Source organism: Humulus lupulus, chromosome 7, assembly GCF_963169125.1.
Source record: "Humulus lupulus chromosome 7, drHumLupu1.1, whole genome shotgun sequence".
Lineage (NCBI taxonomy): Eukaryota > Viridiplantae > Streptophyta > Magnoliopsida > Rosales > Cannabaceae > Humulus > Humulus lupulus.
The window spans coordinates 141460921-141480452 of NC_084799.1; the positions used below are offsets into that span (position 1 = coordinate 141460921).

The window sequence follows — 19532 nt, forward strand, 5'->3', positions numbered from 1 at the left end:
TGATTGTGGACCAAGATAGAAAAAGAATGTAACTAATGTTTTTCCCGTATCTGGGAGTTTGTGGGCTATGTTAATTTGGTCCTAAAAATCCATATCTCAATAAAAAAATGTGAAGATATTATTGATATATACATATATATGTTTAGAGACGTAAATTCCCCCATGTATTAACTGCTCTTAGCATATATGTGAGCAATATCTAAATATTTTTTTATTTAGATATGGATTTTGCTAACCAAATTAACTTAGCCCACTTGCTCCGAGATACAGGAATAAAATTACTTACATGCTTTTCCAATCAATGGTCTGCAGTCATTAATGATGGGATATTGGCAGATAGATAATAAAGTTATACTTTGAAACTATATAATGAACAACTTTGATTTACAAATGTTCATATTGTTTAGTTATTTTATTTCTATGTTAGATTTTCTTTTAATATTATATTGGAATCTAATATATGTGTTTATCATTGTGCAGACTCAGATGACCGAGCATCGAGCATCGAGCATCACAGAGTATGCTCGCTTCATCATCTGTTGCTTCCTGTGTCGGCGATAATGTCGACGATGAGTTCCCACCTGATATGGACATTGTCACTGATGTCCTCAGGCCCTGCTCGCACTACGAGAAAGGGTTTGGTGCGTTGCCTAGGCTAAAGGAAATTAGCAGGAAGAGGGCAGGACCTTCATCGTCATCTTCTCAAATGTCCGAGCAAGTGCCACCTCACGTGGACGCCATACTCAAGCATAATCAGAAACTTGAGAGACATCAGAAACGTCAGGAACTCTTAATCAATGCTTCATTGAAGTAGTTGGGCACTATGGCATCCTTGGGAACTTCCCAAATAACCAGTCCTAGTTGAGCTACATAGCTACTCAAATTTATTGCATAAAGTAGTATACCTGTATATTGTTAATGAATCTCACATGTTAAGCAATACTTGCTATAATAACAAAATTCGGCAATATTGAGAGTGTCTAGCACTCCCTTGTAAATATCTCATAATAACATGGACAAAACGTGTCTATTGAATTAAAAAATTCTACGAGCGATGAATGTTTCGCATAAAAAAACATTAAGAATTGAATTAACCAGAGGTTATAGGTTGTATTTAAGGGAAAACCTGCCTTATAACCAAATAACAAAAAAAAAATTGTCTAAGTAATAATTGGTTTTTAAAAAATGGGCAATACGTTCCTTACAACCAAAAATAAACATAGAATAAATGTGAGCAACAATCTTGCCTTACAAGTAAAATAAATCTTGAACTATGCTAGTCGGAGTAAATGGAAAGGCGTGTCTTTTGACCAGTGTTTATTGATAATACTTTCATAAGTGTTCCTTATTCTAGTATCTTGCAACCATTTCACCATTTAAGAAAGCAAGCTTATACGTTCTTGTCTGTAAAACGTCTACGATTTGGTATGATCCTTCCCAATTGGACCCTTAAACTCTTGTTGCAGGGTCTTTAGTGTTTTGGAACACTTGTCGCAATACTAGATCTCCTGGAGAAAATTTTCTATCTCTAACACGAGAGTTAAAGTACCGAGCCACTTTCTGTTGGTAAGCAGCCACTCGTAACTGTGATTTCTCCCTTTGTTCATCAATCAAGTTAAGAGTTTTAGCTAACAATTGGTGGTTTTGCTCTTGGTCGTACGTACTCCTTCGATGCGATGCGGGGTTAACTCAACAGGTATCATAGCTTCATATCCATAAGCTAATGAGAATGGAGTGCCACCAGTTGAGGTACAAGCAGTAGTACGATATGACCACAACACTTCCAGTAAAGTGTTTGGCCCATTTCCTTTAGCTTGTTCAAGCTGTTTTTTCATTGTATCCTTTAAAGTTTTGTTGATAGCTTCTACTTGTCTATTTGCTTGAGGATGTGCCACTACAAAAAAGCTTTTAGTGATATCATGTCGAACACAAAATTTTGTGAACATATCGCTGTCAAATTGGATGTCGTTGTTGAAACTATTTTCTTTGGTAGCCCATACCAGCAGATGACATTTTTTACTACAAAATCAAGAACCTTCTTTTCTGTGATGGTCGCCTGTGGTTCTGCTTCAGTCCACTTAGTAAAATAATCTACTACAACCACTGAAAATTTGACTCCACCTTTTCATGTTGGTAGTTGTCCGATTAAGTCAATGTCCCACAAAAAAAGGGCCATAGACTTTGCATTTGTTTAAGTTCATTGGGAGCTACTCGAGGTATTTTGGAGAATCTTTAGCACTTGTCACATTTTTATAGATACTCCATAGAATCTTCATTCATCGTTGGCGAAAAATACCCTTGCCGGAATATCTTCATAGTTAGATTATGCCCCCTTGCGTGATTGCCACAGAATACTTCATGTACTTCAATCATTAGTAGTTATGCTTCTGCTCTAGTGACACACCGAAGTAGAGGCATCGAATATCCTCTTCTTTACATCAATCCATCAATGATTACGTATCTAGCTGCTTTCCTTGAAATATTTCAAGCCTCAATTCTTTCTTGAGGTAAAATTCATTTCTCTAAGTATGTTGCGATGGGAGTCATCCAAGAAGGGGTGTTATTGAGTAGTAGCATTTGTCCTTATTCGTTTATCCTAGGTTGGGAAAGGTGCTCAACAGGTATTACGGTTAGAGTATCAGCGTCCTTGACACTTGCCAATTTTACTAAGGCATCAACGTTAGAATTCTGGTCAATGGGAACCTGTTCTATAGCAAAATTTTTAAATTGTGCCAGAAGATCTTTATCTTTACTAAGTTAGGAGGTCATTTTTATGCCTCGAGCCTGGTATTCACCCAATACCTGATTTACGACAAGTCTTGAATCATTGTATATGTCTACTGCTAGAGCTTTAACGTCCCTAGCAGGTGGTAATCTTGCCAGGAGAGCCTCGTATTCTGCCTCATTGTTTGAAGCATTGAAACAGAATCTAAGTGCGAAATGAATACGATGCCTTTCCGTCGTAATAAGAATAAGTTCAGCCCCAGAGTTGTGTTTGTTTGAGGACCCATCCATAAACAGCTTCCATGTTGGCAAAATTTCTCCATCATTCTCTAGTTCCTTTATGTACTCGTTTTCCTTTGGTACTCCAATGCATTCAGCAATAAAATCTGCTAAGGCCTGCCCTTTGATAGTAGCTATTGGCTCATATGTGATTTTGTACTGCCCTAGCTCTATTTCCCATTTCAGTAGTCGACCAGATGTTTTCGTTTTTGTAACACCTACCTGAGAGGTTTTTCGGTTAGTACTGTGATAGAGTGAGCTTGAAACTAGAGCCTTAACTTTCTTGCTGCTAGTAGTAAGCTAATTTTTTGATCGGGGGGGTATCACGTTTGTACTCCAATCAGCCTTTTGCTTATATAATACACTGTATCTTGGACCATGTCTGCTTCCCTGATAATGGTTGCAGTAACAACATGCTCTGTAACTACTAGATATTAGTAAAGTTTTTCCCCATCAATTGATTTTGACAAGACTGGTGGTTGTGCCAGATGATCTTTGAGTGCTTAGAAACCCTTTTCACATTCTTCTATCCATTAGAACTTGTTATTTCCCTTTAGCAAGTTGAAAAATTGCACACACATTTCAATTGATTTTAAGACGAACCTACTAAGAGTTGCGATTTGTCCCATTAGGGTTTGTACTTATTTTATCTTGGTCGGGGATTTCATGTCAATTAAAGCCTTGATTTTCTCTAGATTAGTTTCTATGCCTCTTGAATTGACAATAAAGCCAAGGAATTTTCATGAGCTTACCCAAAACAAACATGTTTAAGGGTCAAGCCTCATATCGTAATGCTTGAGAATGGTGAAACATTCTGCTAGATCCGCTAAGTAACCCCCAGCATTTATTGACTTTACCAGCATATCACCAACGTAGACTTCCATGTTGTTGCCTATTTGATTCTTGAACATCATATTTACAATTCACTGGTACCTTGTGCCAAAAAAAATTAGTCCAAAAGGCATTACTTTGTAACAGTATAAGCCTTTATCTGTTCTGAAGCTGCCATGTTCCTCGTTAGGAGGTTGCATGCTGATTTTATTGTAGTCCGAGTAGGCATCCATATATGTAAGGATTTCATGTCCTGCTATAGCATCAACCAGTTGGTCAATTATTAGTAGAGGAGAATAATCTTTAGGACATGCCTTGTTTAAATCGGTGAAGTCCACACAAGTCCCCCACTTTCCATTGAGCTTTGGTATTAGGACATTATTGGATACTCATTCTAGGTAGAAAGGTTCCCTTATGAATCCATTCTCTTTTAGTCTTTCAACTTCTTCTTTTAAAGCCTTAAATCTTTCTTTATCAAGCAACCTTCTTTTCTGTTACACCAGATTGAAGTTGTCTTTGTCTATGTTCAAGGCATGTTTGATAACAGTGGGTTAAATGCCCACCATGTCCTTGTGCGACCAGGCGAATATGTCTTGGTTATTTCTAAAATAACTTATAAGTTCAGACTTGACTTCTCCTGCTAAGTTTTTTCTAATTTTTACTGTTCTTGTTGTTTCCTTCTGGTCGAGTAAAACTTCCTCCAGGTCTTCAATTGGACCCACTCTAGTATCAAAGTCCCCAAAGTGAGGATCAATGTCTTCTCCTTCACTTCGGGCAACTCCCTATTTAGAGCTACTTGGTTTATCTGAGGACTTTGTGGCTTGTTCTTCGATGGTGCCCAATCCCATCACTATTGTTGGTCTGCTCTCTATTGGTCCAAAAAATATCATGCTGGTTGTTTCCAAGCCTTTTTTAGAATTTGTGATGGATGATTTATAGCACCCTCGAGCCTCTTTTTGGTTTCCCTTAATACACCCGATTCCGGCATTAGTGGGAAACTTCATCATTAAGTGAAATACGGATGTAATGGATCTTAGGTAGGTCAGTATCGGTATTCCAAGCAAGGCATTGAAAGCCAAGGGAGTGTTGACTACAACAAACGTGGCCATGACTGTATTGTTTGCTGGTGAAGTTCCCACAGTCACTACTAGTATAATTGTTTCAGCTGGAGCCATTCCTTCTACAGTAAAGCCATATAAGGTCTGTGTGCAGGGCTCCATATCTTGTACAGATAACTTCATCCTTTCAATGGTAGTTTTGAAAAGGATGTTTACAAAGGATCCATGATCTATCATGGTTCCGGCGACGATCATATTAGCAATCTGAACCTCTATCACCAAAGGGTCGTAGTGCTGTAATTTGACATGTGTGGTGCCATTCTCGGTGAATGTTATGGGCTTACATTAACACTGAGGTCTTTTGGGAGTACACTCCTCAACGACCAACACCTCGTCTCCTAGTTCATGGTGAAGTGTATGAGCATAACGTTCTATTGCCTTTCTACTTTCACTGACCAGGTGTGGTCCTCCGCAGATCATGTTTAAACGATCAGATACATGGGCTGGTTGTAGTGGTTGTGTAGGTGAATCCATATTGGGTGCAGCATCCTTATTTTGTTCGGTAGGATGACGGACATACCTTCTCATGGCTTGGTGATTTTGGGGGATGAGAAATTGAATTTCATCCTTGAGTTGGTTACACTCATTGGTGTCATGTTCATAGTCGTTATGAAATCAACAGAACTTGTTCATGTCTCTCATACTTATATCTTTCGTAATAGGATTTGGTTTCCAATAAGTCACTTCACCCTGTGAGGCTTGAAAGACTTCTGCCCATGACTCCAAGAGCGTAGAATGTGGTAAAACCATGATTGTACTCTCATGGCTTATCGTTGGTTTATGCTCGTTTATTATCATTATTGTTGCCACCATTGGAATTATTACTTCGTTTTCTACCATTCTGGTTTTTCTTACTACCATCACCATTGATTGTCTTATTCTGATTAGATGTGCGGGTAATTTTGGTTGGAGCAGTACTGGTGCCTACTTGGTTGGTCTGATCTACTCTTTGAATAGCATGTTCTAGCATAATAAACTCGTCTGCTCGACTTAGAAATTATCTAGTTGAGTAGATGGTCTTTCTTCTGAGATCAATCCATAGGGGGGCTTTTGTGTGGATCTTAGCCATGATGGGCATCTTCTTTCCATCATCACTGACTTTTTTTGACCTAGCAGCTTCCTACATAAATTACTATACATAATCCTTAAGGGGTTCATTAAGCCATTGCTTGATGTCAACAAGGTCGTTGAGCTCAGCTGGAGGGATACAAGAAGCAAAGAATTGTGAGTAAAAGAGCCTCACAAATGTATCCTAAGATTTAATGGTTCCTATTTCTTGCTTGAAGAACCACTGTTGGGCGGAATCAGCTAGATTGGCAGGAAAAATCCTGCAATGTACGTCAGCTCTTACTCCTAAAAGATATGTTTGCATTTCAAAGTTTTTGACATGTTAAATGGGATCTTCCCTTCCAATATACATTTTTCAAGTTTGCATCTTGAACTTGGGAGGGGTTGTGAGAGCATTGATTCGTTCAGAGAAAGGAGATCATTTCCTTCTCGCAATATCAATATCAGTGAGTTTTGCAGCGGTCAACTCCCGAATCATCAGAGTGAGGGCATCTAGTTGCGATTGGATTGTCGGAGAATCTAGTGGCATAACTGCTGGAGTATCAACTGGGATTGCAATAGCTCCTACTTCTGGTGTAGGTGGGATTACTGGTGCAACAAGTCCTGCAACATTGGAACCATTGCCTATGCAGAGTTGATCGAAGACATCTCACAAGTCGGGCCTTTTTTTTCCCAAGTCTATCGAAGACGCTTCCTTCTCTAGGTCGCCCCCCTCGCACTATGTCTATCTGATCGAGGAGGGCCAGGAGGTGGTCTTTCTAGACAGTTCATTGGCTCTTTCTGCTTTGGTGGGACGGACGGTCCTTCGGGCTGTAACTTTTCCCAAGGTTGGATGTCTTGAGGCACAGGTGGCGTTGGCGGAAAAAATTGTCCTCTTGGATGCTCATCATTGCGATGGTCACTATAATATTGATAATTAAGGGGTTGGTAGTACCGACTATCCCCCTCGTCGTCATCATAACCATCTTTGTATGTTGTTTGATAACTGATATTGGCCTCTTGATCATTCCTTATATTTCTTTTGTGAGGATGACCGTAATTGTATCATGTCGAAATGGCTAGTCTGGATTCTGGCTAGCTGGTCTTTCATTCCTTGGTTTTTGGAATTGTTGGCCAGCTTCGGGATTAGGAGACTGGCCTTCCTGTGAGGCTGAATGCCTCGAAGGTTCATTAGAAGGCCTTCCAGTTCCAGACATTTGTCTGGCGCAGCCATGCTCTCTATTGGGTAACACTTTCTCCTCTTGAAGAAGTGGTCGCTGCACCCTGGGCTGAGCCCCCTATTGGAGCGTTGGCTCCGAGTTTGCCCAGAGGGGACTACTTGATCCCGAGACTGTGATTGTTGAGCAGGTCCCTAGAACCCGACCAACTGCTCGTTGGGCTTCAGGATTTTCCTAACTAGTATTTTCCAGGCTAGGGATTCACTAGTCGGGATCTCGTTGCTTGATTATGTAGCAAGACGACCTCTAATAACCTTGCCACCTCAGAATTGCCATGACAGCTTCCTCTTTTCGGGCCTCAAGGGATCGTTGCCTTTGTCTAACCAGGCTTGAAAATCTTGTCTTTATTTATTGAGGGATTCTCATATATATAGCCTCTTGAGCTACTTCCTGACTCTCATTCATGGCAACGAATTGTTCCTACATCTGTCCCATGACCCCTTTCAATTGTTCAAAGTAAGGGTGCAGGTCTTCCCCTAAGTCCACATGGGGCTCATCATGCCCAAATGTGGACGGTGGAGGTAGGTTTACAGGAGGATGAATTTGATGAGCAAGGCCGAAAGGATGGATCTGACTTATCAAGGGGCAATCGGGATGTCCAATGTTAGGGTTCCCCCTTATGGTTCTTGACTTTGGCTTCTAGTAGGGATATCCACTATTTTAGATGGATCTGACGAAGTGGGATCTTTGATTTCAACTAGCAATGAAAGAACCAAAATGTTAACCAGCGTTTTGGTCAACGACACTAAGTCAATTTAAACGACACACTACTACAAAACTGGGCTTTCCCGACACCTAACCACGACAGCCAACTCTGTTGACTGTCGTAATTGCTTAGCGAGACTCTACACCGACAGTTAAAAACTGAAGGCATAGAGACCAACGCCGACAGCTAATATCTATCACTGTTGCTTTTGAGTGTCGCTATTGACCCCAACGCCGACAGTTAATTTGAGACCAATGTCGACAGTTAAAATGTGTCACTATTGACTCCAACGCCGAAAATTAATTCGAGATCAATGCCGACAGTTAAAAGGTGTCGCTATTGACCCCAATGCCGATAGTTAATAAAAGTTCAATGCCGGCAGTCATAAAATGTCGCCAAAATTCAAATAAAAAATTATAATTAATGAATAATAAAATTTTTAAAATAAAAAAAATTATGTAAATATGTATTTATTAAAATTATGTATTTATTAAAAAAATTTAAAACTAGATTTTTTTTTGTTTCTAAATTTTTCATATTATTAATTTTTTATTTATAATAATTTTTATATCAAATTTTAAATTAATTATGATATTAAGAGTAACAATACTTTAATTTAATTTTATAAAAAAATATTAATTACTAAATTGTAATACTAAAGTCATAGTTAAAAAAATTGTGAAACTTTTTAATGATATTAAATAGTACACATATAATATTTAAAATTTTGATTTTTTAAAAAATAATTTATAATTGAGCAAGCAAGTTTCGAACCTCCACCCTCCAAATCATGCTAGGTACTCTTTAACACTACACCAACACAACTTATTGAACAAAAATGAATATAAAAATATTTATATCGGTGTCCCAATTTTATTTTTTGGCTTGGCCTCAAATATCATAATAGACACAATCCTAGGTCATTATTTTTTCTTAGTAGCACAAAACCACAAGAAGAATAAAACGAGAAGGTTGTACGGTGACAAGGGCTCAGGGGATGGTGGTCGACGGCGGCAGGGGGCTCGGGGCTGAGCTCGACTTCAACGACTGGTCGCTCGGGGGCTGGGCTCGACGGCGGGTGGGGGGTCTCGGGTCTGGGCTTGATGGCGTAGGGGCGTCGAGGTCAGACTGTACAACGGCAAGGGGCTCGAGGCTGGGCTCGACGGCAACAACTGGTGGCTTTGGGGATGGGCTCGATGGCGGGTGGGGGTCTCGGGTCTGGGCTCGATGGCGCAGGGGGGTCGGGGTTGAGCTGTACAGCAGCAGGGGCTGGGCTTGACGACGGGTGGGGGGTGTCTCGGATCTGGACTCTATGGCGCAGGGGGTCAGGGTCAAGCTGTACAGCGGTAGGGGCTCGGGGCTGGGCTCGACGATGGGTGGGGGGTCTCAGGTCTGGGCTCGATGGCGCAGGGCGGTCGGGGTCGGGCTATATAGCGACAGGGAGAATATTCATAGTCTGGTATTCATGTTTTTCTCTTTTCTATTATGAGTTGATATTTGTTCTATTGTATCACAGTTGCAATATATTCAAGTAGGGCCTAATTTAAAGTAATTTGGATACAATTGTTAGTTTTGTTCTCTTAGTTTTGAAGTAAGCACAACATGTGAACTTGAGATATATGGAAACTGGTAATTTTATCCTAATTGTGGCCATTGCAACTTGCAAAGATAATGAGTTTTGAAATGTTTGACTTAATTACTTGTGTCAGTTGCCACAACAAAAATGAGCGGGTCGACCATTTTCAGAAGGGAAATGTCTCCAAGAAACTGGTAATGAAAAAAAAAATGAAAGCTTTACTTTGGTTTTACCTTTTGATATTATTACTTTTCTTATGTTATTCTTTCTGCTTGTGTGAGTTGAGTTTTTTTTTAAAAAGAAATGCTTAGAACTCTATTACGATATTACCTAGAAAATTTTCGATTAAGGTTGTCCTATCCTGCTTTGTTATCTTCGAAAGTTCAAAACTTTTGCTTGATTTATTCTGTGGCGCTATAATTTGGTGGATTTGGGTTACCTATTTTAAGGTTTATGTATATGCTCTGTTTTGATATGTAAATTTTGAGTAGAATATACAAAAGTTATTGCTGGTTTTTCTTGTTTGTGCTCTTAACTTCTTTTATTCTTTACAGGTAGTGGTTGATTTCACTGCATCATGGTGCAGACCCTGCCATGTCATTGCCCCAATCCTCACCGACCTGGCTAAGAAGAGTTCAAGTGTCATATTCCTGAAAGTTGATGTTGATGAGTTGCAAGTATTAGTCTACAACTGTTTTTTTTTTATACTAACAAAGGAGTTAAAATGAGGCTCTCATTAGTAGTAGTCCCTATGATAATTTTTTCATACACAATTATGGTTTAGGTTTGATTTTTTGGGTACTGATGATATTTGGAAAAGAGAAAAGATAATCTGATGACACTTGTGCCTTTTATTTTGTTATATGTAATGTAGGATGTTGCTAATGAGTGGGAAATCGAGGCAATGCCAACCCTTTTGTTCCTCAAAGAAGGGAATAAGTTATTGACAAGATTGTGGGAGCTAAGAAGGGTGAGCTTATTGATAAATTTGCAAAGCATGCAACTGTGGCTGCTGCTTGACTTTGATTAGCGTTTGGGACTAAATAAAGATCAGTAGTCCAGTTTGATAAGAAAAATAAAACTTTTATATAAATCATTTTTGTGACTGAAAACCACATTCATCCTTTTTATTTCTTCTATAACCTCAAGTTCTGTATTTATTTTAGTTTTGGTTTGACTTTAATGGTGTTTATTTTGTATTGTATGCTAAAACTCTACTTGGATATTTAAGAGAACCAAGACAATTACATAAGAGAACCAAGGCAACAAGAAATTCTTCTTCAAGTTGTTGGGTATTATTTTCTTTCTTTGCTTGTAAGAATTATGTACATTGAGGATTTGATGAATTATTTACATTGAGAATAATGAATTTTTATTGAGAATTATTTAGTTTCATGGGGATTTGATGTATTATTTACATTTCAATTGTATTAATAAATGTTATATGTATATAAATTTTTATTATGATAAATATACTTTTCTTTACAAGTTATGGTAATAATAATTAATTATGTGAGTAATTTTTTTATTTAAATTTATATCAAACTTCAATTGTTAAAAATATAATTAAAAGTTTTAAAAAATATATATCGAAAAATTATTATATATATAAATTTAATGTTACGGCAACACCTATTAACTATTGGCGTAGCCAGCAACGACGACACTTATTAACTGTTGGTGTAGCTACCCCTACGCTGGCATAGGCAAATATGACAGTTAGTCAACTGTCGTCATTGCTCAATAGCGACAGTTAAAAACTGTCGGGAAAGCCCGTTTTTGTAGTAGTGACAGTTTAGAATTACAAAAAACTGAAATCAAGCAAACGACACAAAGAATTTTATAGCGTTTCGACCTCAAGAGTTGGTAATGACCTACATCCACTTGTACTGTTATTATTAATCAAAGAAGTCTAAGAGTCAAGATCAAGAAGAAACAAGGTGTTTTTAGCCAAAAATGGCACCTGATGACGTGTCAAGATTTTCTTACATGTGGCTGGCATGTGGCGGTTTCGAGTGAAGAGATCTTATTCGACCATTGACAAGATAATTATTGATTTGTCAAAGTCTTTTGATGAGGTGCGACCAGTCTGGTCGCATAATCTCATCTACTTCCTTTGGGATACGTAATCTTGTAATAATTACATTTATTATATGTCCTTTTATTGCCTTGATACGCTGATCTTAATTGTAATGAAGACCCATCAGCCCATATAACCCTCTCGAGCCTATAAAGAAGAAGAGGAGGGCTCCAGGAAAGGACTTTTTTACTTTGGAACTTTTGGATCTTTAATTTTAATATTCAGAGAGAAAAGCATAGTGTGATTATCCTCCAGTGGGGGGTTTCTGTCTCCACCCCTTTCCTCATGCCGTCGACCAGCATTCTTTCTGTTGGAATCGGCCTCATTATAGTTATGGCCATCCCTAAACTGCGATCGACTATGGCACGACCGGCTGGTCATGCTGTTTCCTCCTCTGGCCAGCATCTCCTCAGCGTCGGGGGGAGGTCTGCATTGGTCGGTGGGTCCCCGTGCATTGTTATGCTGTGGGGGGCCCCTGACCACAAAACCTGACTCATTGTGCCTTCTGTTAGTAGAAGGATGCTGCCCCCTGCTCGGTGGATTTGGCTCATCGCCCCTGGGCGTTTAGGGCTTTAGGGAGGCTACCCAACCCTATTCTGCCTCTGGCGCTGGGGATTGCCGGCCGCGACCAGTTTGAGAGGGTGGTTATTGCTCAAGATCCTGAATTGGGACATCCTCCTGAGCAACAGGCGGTTGCTCTGACCTTTGAGGGCTTGCTAACTGGAGCGGAGGACTCAGATTTGCGACTCGCTGTAGTGGTGCATTTGGTGGCTGATCCGGTTGAGAGGCCAATGCAGCTTGTCCTCGGGCCAACTGAATGGCTGCTTCAAGAGCGGTCGTGGCATCTCTCTGCCGACGGTCCATGTCTGCCTGCCGCTCATTCAGCTCCTAACGCTGACGCGCAATCTCCCTCTGTTGTTGCGCCAGGGTCTCCGCCACATTCTCTTGATTGGCACTCAGATTGGTCAACTTGTCCTGCAACACACTTAGTGTTGTCCTCAACGTTTCCGAGTCCAATTCTTCCTCCTCAAAATCCAAGTGTGGCTCATTTTCAGCCACATTTGGAAGAGGAGGCTAAGTGGATGCGGCGCCAGAAGTCTGTCCAGCTCTCTTGGATGTCTTAGCCATTTGATCTTCTTGAAGTTTTCTGAATAATCTCTCAATGAAAGCACCAAAATATTGACCCTGATTTGGCCAACGACACGGAGTCAAATAAACGACAAACAACAAAAGAAATCAAGAAGAGAATCAAATGGAAAGAAAATGACACAAGTGATTTATAGTGGTTCGGCCCCAATGAGATGGTAACGACCTACATCCACTTAATGTTCTTATTGATATTGAATCCCAATATTGTGATCAAAGAACTAGGGTTCTTGAGTTTCACAAGCCATGGGGGTATTACAATTTTCGGAGGATAATCACACTATGCTTTTCTCTCTGAATATTAAAATTAAAGAGCCAAAAGTTCCAAAGTAAAAACGTCCCTTCCTTGGGCCCTCCTCTTCTTATTTATAGGCTCAAGAGGGTTACATGGGCCGATGGGCCTTAATTACAATTAAGATTAGCGTATCAAGGAAATAAAAGGAAATATAATAAATGTAATTATTACAAGATTGCGTATCCCAAAGGAAGTAGATGAGAGTATGCGACCAGACTGGTCGCACCTCATCAAAATACTTTGACGAATCAATAATTATTTGGTCGACGGTCGAACAGGATCTCTTCACTCGAAATCGCCACGTGCCAGCCACGTGTAAGAAATTCTTGAAACGTCATGAGGTGCCATTTTTGGGTAAACAAGGTTCAACTGAGTTTCTTAAACCTGAGAAAAAAAAATACAATTCCATAGGGTTTGGTATGTAAAGTACGCACAAATTCAGCTTAGAGATAATGACTGAAAGAGATCTCTATATATAGAATCTCTTACTGGACTATGGGCCCTTACAAATTAATCTAGGTCGTACAAGTGTAGTGTGAGAATGTTATAACTAATTACAAATTCAAATAATACTTGAGAAATATAATCAAATATTTGTTACATAATTATCTTGGGACATTTCACAGTGTCTCGTGAAATCCGGATCCTCAGGTGAAATTGTTTTGTATATTGAGCAGGATCTATCTCCGAGTAGCTTTAATGGATAGTACATAATTGCTCCTTCTTGAGCAAGATACTTCGACCAAGTAGAATATGACTCATTGTTTTGATATGGCCCCTCGAGCAAATATCTCATTTCGACAAGCCCTCAACGTTTGATGTCGTTTATTTCCTCGCGTCATCTTCAAATGCCACGTCACCAAGTCCAAAATTGGGTTAAAAAATTACTAAATGATTTAAAATTAAAAAATTAATTAATTTCATATAAATTAAACTTAGAATTATTAAATAAAAAATGTTTTAATATTTTTATAATTGATTTTACTTTTATAAAAAAATATTACTTTTTCTTGCTCAAAATTGCGTTAGCAAAAGATTTCATCGGTAAAAACAAATAAACATTTGTCGATGCATTGTAACGTCAGCAAAAATTTTAGCCATTGTGGGCGCAATTTAAGCCACTAAAGTTTCACTTTTGTCTAAGATATTGGCAAGATATTTATATGTTGTCTTATTTAGTTGTAGAAGTGTAATATAGTAAGATATTGACAAGATATTTATATGTTGCCTTATTTAGTTGTAGAAGTGTAATATAGTAATTGTAATTAGAGTGTTAATTATAATTTGTGAACTAATTAGTAATATAAGGTCGTTGAAATGAACTGGGGGTCGTACTACTCTGTCATCAAGTGGTTAATTGGCCCAAATTATATAAAAATAATAATAACAGAAAATGATCCTTTGGGATATAGGACGAGTCTTTTCCATTGTTCATGGCAGATGCGGCGGAATGGATTCTCTTGTTCATATTATTAATATTTCACTTAGACAATCTCTAAAATTGGCTTCTTATCAAACGACTTTTACTCTTTACTTGTACATATCCATATACATTGTCAACGGTTCCCTCCGTACCCAAACGATATAAATAGACCTCCCTTTCCTTCCATTTTCTTCATTAATTCCAAAACAACTACTCCTAAACCTAATACAATATAGCTAGCTAGCAACTTATTATTATTAGCCAGAAAAAAAAAATATGGCTGACACTATTGAAGGTATAGGAGAGCCTGGAAGCTCCATGCATGGAGTCACCGGAAGAGAGCAGACCTTCGCTTTCTCGGTTGCTTCTCCGATGGTCCCGACCGATACGACGGCGAAGTTCGATTTGCCTGTGGATTCAGAACACAAGGCTAAAGTGTTTAAGCTCTTCTCCTTGGCTAATCCCCACATGAGAACCTTCCACCTCTCTTGGATTTCCTTCTTCACCTGCTTCGTCTCTACATTCGCAGCGGCCCCTCTCGTCCCCATTATCCGGGACAACCTTAATCTCACCAAAGTTGACATCGGAAACGCCGGCGTTGCCTCTGTCTCCGGCAGTATCTTCTCTAGGTAATCATGAGAACATTTAACATAAACTTTTTATAGCTAAAGAGCACTTCATATATGAGTCGTGTATTTATTTCTTATGTATATATATTTCCACTAAGTCTAATTCTCCTCTGCAGGCTCGTGATGGGAGCAGTTTGCGATCTTTTGGGACCAAGATATGGATGCGCTTTTCTCATCATGCTCTCCGCGCCGACAGTGTTTTGCATGTCATTTGTCTCCTCAGCCGGTGGGTACACCGCGGTGCGTTTCATGATTGGTTTTTCTTTGGCGACGTTCGTGTCGTGCCAATACTGGATGAGCACCATGTTCAATAGTAAGATCATAGGGCTAGTCAATGGGACCGCCGCTGGGTGGGGAAACATGGGCGGAGGAGCCACGCAACTTCTCATGCCCGTGGTGTACGAGTTGATCCGGAAAGCTGGGGCGACACCGTTTACAGCTTGGAGGATTGCCTTCTTCATCCCTGGATGGCTTCATGTGATCATGGGTATTTTGGTCTTAACACTTGGCCAGGACTTGCCCGATGGGAACCTTGGTGCCCTACAGAAGAAGGGTGATGTTGCCAAAGACAAATTCTCCAGGGTACGCTACTTATTAGTTTAACATAATTTTATATGTTTTATATTATTATTATTATTATTATTATTATTATTATTATAATATTTTAATTATTAAATTAATAAATGAAACCTTTTTGATTGTTACTTTTTCAGGTGTTATGGTATGCCATTACCAACTACAGGACATGGATCTTTGTCCTTCTCTACGGCTACTCCATGGGTGTTGAATTGTCCACTGATAATGTTATCGCTGAATACTTCTATGACAGGTTTGTACTTTTCTCCATTTTCTTATATATATATAAAGAAAATACCAATTTCAATACGGAAATTTTACTATGTTTTTTTTTTACAAAAAGGAAATGTTACAATTAGACAAAAGCATTTGAGTAGAGTATTATTAATTAATAAATTATATTGAGAGATATTTAGTTCTAAAACTCATCATGTACTTTTCTAATAAAACTAATAATATAATATACAGGTTCAATCTCAAGCTACACACCGCTGGTATCATAGCCGCTTCATTCGGTATGGCTAACCTTTTGGCTCGTCCCTTCGGCGGCTGGGCCTCAGACGTGGCGGCTCGACATTTCGGCATGAGAGGCAGACTATGGACCCTTTGGATCCTCCAAACCATGGGAGGTGCCTTCTGCATTTGGCTAGGCCGCGCCAACACCCTCCCCCTCGCCGTGTTCTCCATGATCCTCTTCTCAATCGGAGCTCAAGCAGCTTGCGGCGCAACATTCGGCATCATCCCCTTCGTCTCCCGGAGATCCCTGGGAATCATATCAGGCTTGACTGGAGCCGGAGGAAACTTCGGGTCCGGGTTGACCCAACTAGTTTTCTTCTCCACTTCGAGATTTTCTACCGCTACAGGATTGTCCCTTATGGGGGTAATGATTTGTGCTTGTACTTTACCTGTGACCCTAGTCCATTTCCCACAGTGGGGTAGCATGTTCCTTCCTCCTTCCAAGGACGTGGTCAAGGCTACCGAAGAGTCTTACTATGAAGCTGAGTGGACTGAGGAGGAAAAGGCCAAGAATTTGCACCAGAACAGTATCAAGTTTGCCGAGAACAGCAGGTCGGAGCGTGGACGACGCGTTGCTTCGGCTCCAACTCCACCAAATGTTACACCTTCCCACGGTCATGTTTGAAGAGAAATATATAGTATATACTACGAATCTGAATTACATGTGTTTCTTGAGTCAACACATTTAAGACATAAATTGTACGTAACCTCTGTCTACCGTTCTTTTTGGTAGTTCAATTGAGACAAGGACAAGAAATGAAGACTCAGTATTTATAGTCTTATAATATCTCTCCAAATATTTGCTCATTAGACCTATAAATTTAAATGGTCATGATTGAAAATTACACCCCAAATCTCATTTTGGCTCATTATCAACTATTTTTATTTGGTAATAATACTGTCTTTCTTTTAGATCCCCAATCGTCCATTGATTTTCAATATATATATTTCTTTCAACATGCCCATTCTTAGATAGAACATTATGAAAATAATTATAAACTAACTTTAATTCCAACTAATTAAATGTAACCGATGGTAAACCCTCTTCCATCTTTTGGTCCTATGACCCAAAAATCTTTTCTTGCTTTCATTTACCACCGAAGTCACTCGTAAATACACTTCAGGTACACATCACTTGGCTGGCTGGGAAGGACGAAGGCCGCAGATGATAGGGAGAATTAGAAGAGTGGGTGAGAAAAACAGCATGGTGAAGAAATTAGTTTCAAACCTTTTATTGAAAAATCACTCTAACATCAAAACATTAAAAAAAATTAGATATTTCAGAAACTAAGTGTCCAAAAACGTTGATGGGAAAGAATCCTAAAATCACACTACAAGAAGGACTTTCAGGGGCGACGGGCGTCGCCGCTAAAGGCACCCATATTCGCCACTGATTCATATTAGGGGAAATAGTGGCGCTCCTAATTCCCTCACAGTCGCTGCAATTTTTTTTCCTTTTGGGTTCTGAAAGAGACGTATTAGCAACAACCGTCGCCGCTAATGTGTTCTTAGTCACTTCAGATGTATGACTATTCAAATTATTTGCTAGTCTTAGTGTTAATACAAAATTGGATGACTTAGTGTCATGTACAACATCAATGTAACTAATCGTTTCTTTATCATCCAGAATATCTCAAACTTGCCAGTGATTCACTTTTCGAACATCTTTCCAATCTCGTTCTCTAACGACATCATCGAGAAAGAAAACATCATTCGCTTTGCTAGCAAGTGTGTACGATTCATCTTTATATCATTTACCGTTGATGTTGATACTAGTGATATTATTTTCAGTAAATGTTTTCTTCTTTTTCATATTAGTGTTGAACCATTTACACTGAAACAATACCACCGAATAGGCACCAGTAAAAGACAACTCGAGTATTCCTTCAACTCATAGTAATATTGAGCCATCTGGCTGCCTTCCACACCATTCGCTTGGTCTGCATTTGTTGGTAATACAAAATCATAAACAAAGTCTCTCATCTAATCTATGTCTTCATCTCCTCGACTACCTCATCAGCTACACTTACTTCCACTTTCCAGTGGAAAATCAACTATTGATAATTCTCTGGAAATCCTCAATCAAAGACATGAGCATCCACCATATAAATAATTTGGAGTCTAACATTCAAGCATCTAACACACAGACATAGGATTCTCCCATCGCAGTTTACATATTCCTTCGCCATTTTTAAGAAGGCTTGGAGACCTTTCTAATATGCATCATTGTGTTGATTTCTCAATGTTGTCTAACTCTTGTCGCTAGATGAGGCAGGGGAGGGGCAAGGACCGTGTACCCTTGGTGGTGCATGGATGGTGTAACGTCCCAAAAATGCTAATAAGGTAATGTGCCTTGATTAGCGTGCCAGGATGGCATAATTGGATATATGTGTGAAACTAATTGATTAAATGTGTGACTATGTGGCATACATGATTTATATGATAATATGAATATATATATATGCATGTTTATGAGTATTAAATATGCATGTGGGCCAGTTCTTGTTAAAAATGACATATTTGCGATTTTGGCCCGATGAGGGCATAAATGCAATTATGTGTTAATGATTGAGACCACGTTATTATGTGGATATATTTTCAGTATTCGTCTTGAGGTGATCCAAGTGAGCGGATTAGAGGAATAGTCACAACAGGGTCTAATACCCGGCTCGGGGTGAGCCTAGGGGTATTTTGGGAAATTTAACGTATACTTGGGATTTATCGAGTAACGGGTAATTATTTCGTGATTAGTTTGGTATGTCGGGACTAATTGAGAATTTGTAGGAGGACTGGAGGAATTAGCGGGAATCGAGACTAACGACCATTTTTCCCTTAAAAGGCAATAAAGGGCTGAGGTAACACTAGGGGTATTTTGTTCTTCGTACTAGGGGATATACTTATGGAACCTTATGAGTTAATGCCCTAGATCATCAAGACCATTACACTGTGTGTTTAAAATAGTGCTTTATCTGCTAAGCAAGTCGTTTGAACTTAAATATGTAATTAAAAACTAAGTCAAGGTCAAGTGATAAAAGTTTTGGTCAACAGAATGATTATTTTTCATTAAAATATTAAGTTTGTTCACGGGATCCCAAAGATCAGTTTATGGACTTGTAAAAGATAAACAAATACATTTTTGTCATCCTAAGCGACAAAACCAAGGTTTAACCCTAGTTCCTCCCAAGTTATCCCGTTCGTGGTGATCGAGCAGGTTACATATGTACACACCGCCCCTGAAGCTCTCCAACTCATGGCTGGTCAAGCTACAACTCCCTTACCTGCACCACGTAGCACCCGTGAACCAAAGCTCAGCAAGAAAACTTAAAACAACATGTAAAACTAGGCAAA

General features: G+C 39.2%; 1 protein-coding gene and 1 pseudogene across 1 annotated transcript; both read left to right on the forward strand.

Annotated features, from left to right (window-relative positions):
• Positions 1–8867: 8867 nt before the first annotated feature.
• Positions 8868–10911, forward strand: LOC133788670 (thioredoxin H1-like; annotated as a pseudogene).
• A 3743-nt stretch (positions 10912–14654) lies between these two features.
• LOC133788671 (high affinity nitrate transporter 2.4-like) lies at positions 14655–17063 on the forward strand. Its single transcript, XM_062226219.1, has 4 exons — positions 14655–15092; positions 15209–15674; positions 15806–15921; positions 16137–17063. Exons 1-4 carry the CDS (start codon positions 14740–14742, stop codon positions 16807–16809), a joined length of 1608 nt encoding a protein of 535 aa, XP_062082203.1. The 5' UTR covers positions 14655–14739; the 3' UTR covers positions 16810–17063.
• Positions 17064–19532: the final 2469 nt, after the last annotated feature.